Source organism: Triticum dicoccoides, chromosome 2A (assembly GCF_002162155.2).
Source record: "Triticum dicoccoides isolate Atlit2015 ecotype Zavitan chromosome 2A, WEW_v2.0, whole genome shotgun sequence".
Lineage (NCBI taxonomy): Eukaryota > Viridiplantae > Streptophyta > Magnoliopsida > Poales > Poaceae > Triticum > Triticum dicoccoides.
Window position 1 is genome coordinate 507,799,524 of NC_041382.1, and position 9,795 is coordinate 507,809,318.

The following is a 9,795-nucleotide window of genomic DNA, read 5'->3' on the forward strand; positions in this document are numbered from 1 at the left end:
CACACAACGATTCCGGTATGGTAATCAACCTCCAGCCCTGTTTTGCAAGCATAACCTGATTGAACATTTCAAAATCCCTAAAGCCCATGCCTCCATCTCCTTTTGGTATAGCTACATCTCTCCATTTTTTTCCAATGTAGCTTCCTTCGGTTTTCATTTCCACCCCAGAAGAATCGAACAACTATATCAATCAACTTCTTACATAGTTTTTTGGACAACCTGAAACAACTCATGGAATATGTGGGAATTGCCTGACAAGCCGCTTTGATCAAAATTTCCCTTGTCGCGGTGCTTGAAAGTTTGGGAACGTACCCATTTACTAGTTTGCGGATACTAGTGGCAATGTGTTCAAATTGAACATCGGATGAGCATGGCCGTTGGCAGCCCCAAATACTTCTCAACTAGAGCTTCCGTCTCAATCTCAGTTTGCTCAGGACCACCGCTTTCATCTCGGCGGAACAATTGGCACTGAATAATACGGCAGACTTCACCCGGTTCACCATTTGGCCTGAAGCTCGTCGATAGACCTCCAACGTGTTATGCAATTTGGTAGCTACCTCAAAAGAGGCCCATGTAAAGACCAGACAATCATCTGCAAACAACAAGTGTGACACCCATGGAGCATGTATTCCAACTCTAACACCACGGGATAGCTGGTCCGGGCCACGGAATTTCAACAAATTGCTCATCTTCCGCACATATGAGAAATAGAAACGGTGAGATGGGATCAGCCTGCCTGATGGCTTTGGTAGGTCTGAAAGATTCTAAGAATTTCCCATTAACTCGAATTGAAAAGGACACAGTCTGAACGCATACCATTACCCGGTCAATCCACTCAGCAGCAAACCCAAATTTCTCCATCATCGCACGCAAGTATGCCCATTCCACCCTATCATACGCCTTAGCCATATCAAGCGTCACTGCCATACCTCCAGACTTTCCCTTCTTTTTCTTAAGATAATGGATGTACTTTTCTGTTTGCTTTGGCGGTCGAATCGCAGAACACGGTGCAGTGCAAGTGGGCGGGAACTGCAAGCCGACGATTCAGTCTTTCTTCTTTACGAGAAAACTTTCGATCATCTTCAATCAGACAGTACACTTAACGTCAGAAATAATAAAAATTATATTTAGATCCGTAGACCACCTAGCGACGACTACAAGTACTAAAGCGAGCCAAAGACGTGTCGCTTTCATCGCCCTCCCTCGCCGGCGTCGGGCAAAACTTGTTGTAGTATACAGTGGGGAAGTCATCGTGCTAAGGCCTCATAGGACCAGCGCAACACTACATCAACCGCCGCCGATAAAGAGTAGCATAGATTGAAATGATCCAACCTGAAGACACACGAAGGTAGACAAACTACGACCAAAATCGAGCAAATTCACCAAGGACAGATCCGTCGAAGACACACCCCACACACCCACCGACGATGCTAGACACAACACCAAGGCGAGGGTTAGGCGGAAAGAAAATTATTCCCAACTTCACAGAGCCGCCGCCATCTCGTCTTCCAGAGCAAAACACAAACCCTAATAATACTCGAAGGGACATCCAAAAACAGAACCCTCCCACCGGCAAGGGTTAGGATCCACCGTGCCGCCATGGTCCTAGGGCCGTTGGAGAACAGGCGGAACGACGGTGGAGTCGACGGGAGACAAAGGAACCCTAGACTTTTCTTCACCGTCGACGGGAGGCAGAGGAACCATAAACTTTTCTTAGGGAAGAAGGCGTTTATTTCATCTATGCTTGTAAACGATCTTGCCTTTTTTTTCTATGGAGCTTGACGAATCAGTATATATATTAGGAAGAACAAATCTTAGTAGGAGCAATCCTTGCACATATAGGAATAAGTTCTTCAATTCAAAATGATACAAACTCGCTTGATGCATATGTGACTGTGCTACTTCGCACACATAATACAGGTGTGTATACCGTGGACATAGATAAACGACTAGAGAAGCTATGTATAGCACACTAGGATACTTTCTCATAATGCTGGAATCGGTAACAGTAGGTACGGTGGTGGCACATGGGTGGGTTACGTGCTGATCTAACGGCCGGGGTGGTTGCGATGCATGCATTGGACGTACGACTGCCGGGCACCCCGATCCACATGCATGCACATGCATCAGAGCGACATCTTCCGGGGCATGACGGTGGCCAGCAGAGGCTGGTTCATCACCACCGTGAACTCCACCTTATCCTTGAAGTCGACCGCCGGCTGCGACGGGTGCGCGCGCCACTCGAACTCCTGCAGCATCCGCGCCACCATGAGCGCGATGTGCGTCGTCCCCATGGCCAAGCCCGGGCAGATCCGCCGCCCCGCCCCGAACGGTATCATCCGGATGCCCGCGGACCCTGTCATGTCCGCGGTCTCGCCGCCGGTTAGGAACCTATCCGGGTCGAACTCCGTCGGCCGGTCCCACAGCTTGGGGTCCTCCGAGATGGTCGGGAGGAAGATGTCCAGGTTCGCGTCCGTGGGCACGTCGTAGCCGGCGAGCTTGCTCCCAGGCTTGACGGCGGCGTGGGTGAGCGAAAAGTAGGTGGGCGGGTGCTTCCGGAGGAGCTCCTTGACGAAGGCCTGGAGGTAGGGCATGCTCTCGATGTCCTTGTCGTCGATTGCCCGGGCGTGGCCGACTTGCTGCATGATCTCCTCGTGGAGCCGGACCTGGATGGACGGGTTGTCCACGATGCGCGCCATGGCCCACTCAATGGCGGTGGCCGTGGTGTCGGTGCCACCGTTGATCAGCTCCGCGCAGAGCGTGACCAGCTCCTCGTCTGCGCCTTGGCGGCCCTCGATGTGGAGGTCCAGCAGCGAGTCGAGGTACGAGAAGGGCGCGGCGACGTTGGGATCTGGCGGCGAGCTCTGCATGTCGCGGAGGATGGCGCGGCGGCGGTTGATGAGCGGGAGGAGCGTGTCGACCTGCTCGCGGCGAACGGCGAGCGCCCGGCGCTGCTTCCGCCAGAAGAAGGGGCGGAGGAACGGGAGGTAGTCATCCATGCGCACGCCGACGGCGAGCAGCACGCGCTTCAGGACGGCGTCGATGTGCACGATGTGCTCCTCGTCCAGGTCGAGCAGGCCGAAGGTCATATCGAGCAGGATGCAGAACACCGCGAAGCGCGCGTTGCGGAGCACCCACACGGAGGCCCCGTCGGCGGACGCAGCGGCGTCGGCGCGCATGCGTGCCACGAAGCGGTCCATGGCTCGAAGCCTCGCCGGGCGGAACTCCCGGAGACGCGACGTGCTCAGCATCCCGGACACCATGTTCCGACGCAACGACCGCCACTCGGGGCCGTACACCGCGGAGTTGACGGTGAACTTGTTGGAGGAGAAGATGTTGCGCGTGGTGTTCTCGGCGGGGCGGCTGGCGAACTCGGCGCCCTTCTCGACGAGCGCCTCGTGCACGAGCTCGGCGCTGCTGATGACGACGAGCGTGCGCACGCCCATCCGCAGCGTCAGGACGGGTCCGTACTCACGCCGCAGGTCGCGGATGTAGTGGATGAAGAGCTTCCCGGAGAAGGCGACCTGGAAGAGGTTCCCGACGATGGGCCACCCGGGCGGGCCGGGTGGGAGCCTCAGCCCCCGGTACTTCCGGTTGTACCTCGCCACAGCGACGGCCACCACTATGGCCGCGGTGGCCACGGCGGCCGTGAAGGCTAGGCTCATCATGGAGTCCCCAGGCATTGCGCCGAGAAGGTTGGCAGTGGCACGCGCCGGTTGTTGCTGTTGTCGTTGCATGGACATGGGCGCGATAAATGAAGTGCTGTACGAGATGGAGAGGCGTAGTGCGTGGCTATGAGTAGTAGATTTGAGTTTGTAGCAGATATTATAGGGAGAGAAGAGGCCTAGTGCGTGGCCGGAGAGAGGACCCGAGTAAATGCGAGGTGGCAAATCTCGTTGGAGAATTCAATGACCTCATGAGGCGATTGGGCGCCTAGCTAGCTTGACTCGAGGAGACTCAGTTGCTCGGTGCCGCGTCGCGATGCTGCAGTGCTCAGTTGCTCACACATGCACTCAACTTCCTCCGTTCATAAATATAAAATCACTTTAGCTAAATGCAGGTCGCCTGAATTTCAAGTTTCGGTCACTCAATTTTTGTTGCCGTTGATTGCTGCTCCAAGATTCCTTTCGGTTTTACATTTCTGTTGTGTGTTCTGTTCTATTTTTTTTTGAACAGTTTTGCTAAAGCACATCTAGATGTGTCATAAATATCGCACATCTAAATTCTATGTCATTGATCTTACGTCAAGATTCGTGTAGATATTTTTTTTCTTTTTTTCTTTATATTTGATTCACTCACTTAGATGTGCAATAACTAAAGCACATCTACATGTGCGCTAGACACACCTTTTTTGAATTTGGGCTTGCATTGTTTGACTTACTCGGTTTTGTGGGGCAGGAGATGTTAATGGGCTTGTAGCCCGTTACTTGTGGCCCTGTTGTCATCTGTTATTCCATCCCACACCGGCAGTTTCTGTCCATTTTTATCTTTCTTTGCTTTGTTTTATCACTTCCCACTTTGATTTTCATGGGAAAACCATAAGGTTTATGTAGGTTACTTTCTGCTTTGTTTTTATCATTCCTATGAGATTTTCATAGCTTAGTAATTTCTGTACTTTTGATTTAGTCAGTAAACTCTTTTGTAGCTGGCATTGTCTAAGCTTTGCATATATTAATCCCTATACTAGATGTCCAACTTGTGCAGGGAGGAACAAACTATTTTAGGCTTGGGCAAAGAGACCCAAGATGATGTCAGCCCTCTTTTGAATTCAAATTTCATTTATTCTGATTTTGCTTTAGTTATTATTTCATTTTCTTTCTTTTTGAAGTGTAGTATCAATGCTACTAATTCACTCTTCATTATAAAAATTCATTCATTTTTGTTTTTTTAGTTCTTTTTTTCAAGGTAATAGCAGTGCCACTAATTTATTATTTTTTACATTTTTTTGGTGAAAAATCCACTATTATATGTTCATACCTGTATATTATAAAAATGCGCAATTTTTGAGTAAACTGTGTGCAAATTTTGTCACTGGTTGGTTTAATTCTTTTATATTTTCTTTATTTTTGAAGTGTAATACCAATGTACTAATACAATTTTCTTAGAAAATGTACCCACGTAAGCTACAATACGTGTGTAAATTATACTAGAGTGTGAAGTTTAAACTATTATACGTTCATTCTTTTCGTATTTCAAAAGGTGCAATTTTAGTGCAAGGTTGTGCATAAGTTTTTGTTGTTCTTATTTTTAGTTTCTTTCTTCTGAAAAGGTAATCAGTGACACAAATTCATTTGTCCTTATAAAACCTCGCTAGTTGGATTTTGTTTTGATTTATTTTTCATTTTATTTCTTCTTTAAGGGTACTACCAATGCCACTAATTCATTCTACCTTATAAAACTTCATTATATTTGATTTTGATATAAAAAGGTGTAATTTCTATGTAAATTGTGTGCAAATGTTGTCAATATTTGATTTAATTTCTTATAGTTATTTTCTTTTTAAGGGTAATATCAATGCCACTAAAAAAATCCTTCTTAGACAACATTTTTTGTATTTTTTTACTATTATATGCTTATTCTTGCATATTATGGAAAAACACAATTTTCTATGTAAATTATGTGCAAGTTTTGTCCCTATTAGTTTATTTTCTATACTTCTTTCTTCTTTAAGGTAATAGCAATATGTCTAATTCATTATTCAGTAGAAAACTTTTATTATTTTAAATTGTTTAGTTTTATTCCTTCTTTAAGGTAATATTAATGCCACTAATTTTTTTCCTTTGTAAAACTTCATTATATTGATTTTGTTTTAGTTTTAATTCAATTTATTTCTTCTTTGAGGGTATTAACATTGCCACTAATTCATTCCTCTTAGAAAACTTATTTTTCAAAAATGCCACAATTATATGTTTATACTTGCATATTATAAAAGTGTGCAATTTCTGTGTAAATTGTGTGCAAATTTTCTCATTAATTGTTTCAGGATTTTTACATTTTATTTCTTATTGAAGGTTAATACCGGTGTCACTACTTCATTGTTTCTAAGAAAATGTATACACATAAGTACTATACAATATGTGTATAAATTGTACCAGAATGCAAAGATTGCACTATTATATGCTTATCATTTTTGTATTACAAAGGTGCAATTGTAATGCAAGGTTGTGTGCGAGTTTTCCATTTTTATTTTCTTTCTTCATCGAGGGTAATAGTAATGCCACTAATTCATTCTTCCTTGTAATACTTCGTTATCTCTTTTTTAGAGGTAATACCAACAACATTAATTCATTGTTCCTTATAAAAATTTATGATTTTGATTTTTTTAGTTTTTAGTAAATTTTCTTTTTTTATTTAAGCGTAATACCAATGCCACTAGCTCATACCTTTTTAGAAATCTTCATTTTTGTGAAACTTTCACCGTTATATGCTTATTCTTGCATATTATAAAAAATATGTAAGTTCTGTCATTATTTGATTTAATTTCTTATATTTTTAAGGGTAATACCAATGCCACTAATTCATTCTTTCCTAGGAAAATTCTTATTCGTAAATATTACACTATTATGTGCTTATTCTTGCACATTATAAAAGACACAATTTTGTGTGTGTTCAAATTCTTGATGGAGAACGAAGCATGAAAATCAAAAAAAAAATCTACAAACACCTAAGATCTAATCTACGAGATGCATAGCAACGAGATGGAGTGTGTCTACAAACCCTTGTAGACCGAAAGCAAAAGCGTATACAACGCGGTTGATGTAGTCGTACTCTTTGCGACCTGATCGCGATCCAATCCGATCTAGCACCGAACGGACGGCACCTCCGCGTTCAACACACGTGCGGCTCGGTGACGTCTCCTCCTTCTTGATCCAACAAGCAAGAGAGGATAACTAGATGGGATCTCAACCAACACGACGACATGGTGGGGATGGTGGTGGTGCAGTGCCGGCAGGGCTTCACAAAACGCTGCTGGAATCGATCTGAGGAGAAAACGGAGTTATGGCAAATGTACGGCTACAGCCGGGGCATGGGAATTGGTGTGTCCAACCCCTCCCTCTCCCCCACTATATATAGGAGGCAAGGGGGAGGGTTGGGGCGCAGCCCTAGCCCCTCCTCCAAGGAGGGGGCATGGGCCTAGGGAGGTGTCCTCCCCAAGGCACCTAGGGGGTGCCTTCCCCCTTAGGACTCTTCCCCTTTTCCTTCACCAATGTACATATCCCAATACTACTCTAGCGTCACCGAACGTTAAGCTTGCGGACCCTACGGGTTCGAGAATCATGTAGACATGACTGAGACACCTGTCCGGTCAATAACCAATGACGAGACCTGGATGTCCATATTGGTTCCTACATATTCCATGAAGAACTTTTATCGGTTGAACCACGATGTCGAGGATTCGGTTAATCCCGTATGCAATTCCCTTTGTCCAGTGATATGTTACTTGCCCGAGATTCGATCATCTGTATCTCCATACCTAGTTCAATATCATTACCGGCAAGTCTCTTTACTTGTTCCTTAATATAAGATCTCATGACTAACTCATTAACCACATTGCTTGCAAGCTCTTTACGATGTTGTATTACCGAGAGGGCCCAGGGATATCATTCCGTCATAGGGAGTGACAAATCCCATTCTCGATGCATGCAACTCAACAGACACCTTCGGAGATACCTGTAGAGCACCTTTATGATCACCCAGTTACGAAGTGACGTTTGATAGCACACAAAGTATTCCTTCGTTATCCGGGAGTGACATGCTCTATGGTCTAAGGAACTGATACTTGACATGAAGAAAGCTATAGCCAATAACTAAACGATCTGATGCTAAGTTTATTGTTGGGTCTTCTCCATCACACCATTCTCCTAATGATGTGATCCCGTTATCAAATGAAAACTCATGTCTATGGTTAGGAAATCTTAACCATCTTTGATCAACGAGCTAGTCAAGTAGAGGCTCACTAGGGACACAATGTTGTTTATGTATCCACATGCATTTAAATTTCCGGTCAATACAATTCTAGCATGAATAACAAACATTTATCATGAATGGGAAATAGGATAATAACCAATTTATTATTGCCTCTAGGGCATTTTCCAACAGTCTCCCACTTGCACTAGAGTTAATAATCTATTTCACATCGCTATGTGATTAACACACAATGAGATCTGGGGTTTGATCATGTTTTGCTTATGAGAGAGGTTTTAGTCAACGGGTCTGCAATATTTAGATCACTGTGTACTTTGCATATCTCTATGTCATACTATAGATGCTGCTACCATGCTCCACTTGGAGCTATTATTCCAAATGACTGCTCCACTATACGTATCCGGCTTGCGACTCAGATTCATCCGGATCGGTGTCAAAGCTTGCATCGACGTAACCCTTTACGACGAACTCTTTATCACCTCCATAACCAAGAAACTTTTCCTTAGTCCTCTTTAGGTACCTAAGGATATTCTTGACCGCCGTCCAGTGATCTACTCTTGGATCACTTTGGTACCTCCCTACCAGGCTTATGGAAAGGCACACATCAGGTCTGGTACACAACATGGCATAGATTATAGATCCTATGGCTGAGGCATAGGGGATGATTTTCATCCTTTCTCTTTCTTCTGCCGTGGTCGGGATTTGAGTCTTACTCAACTTCACATCTTGCAACATAGTTAAGAAACCCTTCTTAGACTGGTCCATTTTTAACTTCTTCCAAATCTTGTCAAGGTATGTGCCTTGTGTAAGTCCTATCAAATGTCTTGATCTATCTCTATAGATCTTAATGCCCAATATGTAAGCAGCTTCACCTAGGCCTTTCATTGAAAAACTCTTGTTCAAATAACCTTTTATGCTTTCTAGAAGTTCTATATCATTTCCAATCAACAATATGTCATCCACATACAATATTAGAAATGCTACAGAGCTTCCACTCACTTTCTTGTAAATACAAGCTTCTCCGTAAGTTTGTATAAAACCAAAAGCTTTCATCACCTCATCAAAGTGTATATTCTAACTCCGAGAGGCTTGCACCAGTCCATAGATGGATCCCTGGAGCTTGCATACCTTCTTAACATCCTTAGGATTGACAAAACCTTCTGGTTGCATCATATACAACTCTTCCTGAGGAAACCCGTGAAGGAACACAATTTTCACGTCCATCTACTAGATTTCATAATCATAAAATGCAGCAATTGCTAACATAATTCTAACAAACTTAAGCATCACTACGGGTGAGAAAGTCTCATCATAGTCAACTCCTTGAATTTTTCGAAAACCTTTTGTGACAAGTTGAGCTTTATAGACGGTGACATTACCATCAACGTCTGTCTTCTTCTTAAAGATCCATTTATTCTCAATGGCTTGCCGGTCATCGAGCAAGTCCACCAAAGTCCATACTTTGTTCTCACACATGGATCCTATCTCAGATTTCATGGCCTCAAGCCATTTGTCGGAATTCGTGCTCATCATTGATTCTTCATAGTTCGTAGGTTCGCCGTTGTCTAACAACATGACTTCTAGGATGGGATTACTGTACCATTCCGGTGCAAAATGTGTCTTGGTCGACCTATGAAGTTCAGTTGTAACTTGATCTGAAGTTTCATGATCACCATGATTAGCTTCCTCTTCGGTTGGTGTAGGCATCACTAGAACTATCTTCTGTTATGTGCTACTTTCCAGTTTGAGAGAAGGTATGATTACTTCATCAAGTTCTACTTTCCTCCCACTCACTTCTTTCAAAAGAAACTCCTTCTCTAGAAAGGACCCATTCTTGGCAACAAAGATCTTGCCCTCAGATCTATGATA

General features: G+C 44.2%; 1 protein-coding gene across 1 annotated transcript; it reads right to left on the minus strand.

The window, feature by feature from the left end:
• Positions 1 to 1,837: 1,837 nt before the first annotated feature.
• Positions 1,838 to 3,818, minus strand: LOC119355060 (cytochrome P450 77A4-like). The gene has a single exon (XM_037621844.1). The coding sequence runs from the start codon at positions 3,741 to 3,743 to the stop codon at positions 2,127 to 2,129; it is 1,617 nt and encodes a 538-aa protein (XP_037477741.1). The 5' UTR covers positions 3,744 to 3,818; the 3' UTR covers positions 1,838 to 2,126.
• Between the last annotated feature and the right edge of the window lie 5,977 nt (positions 3,819 to 9,795).

Bases quoted from the DNA above. Each gene is read 5' to 3' on its own strand.
- LOC119355060 (XM_037621844.1), bottom strand. From the start codon at position 3,743: ATGTCCATGCAACGACAACAGCAACAACCGGCGCGTGCCACTGCCAAC.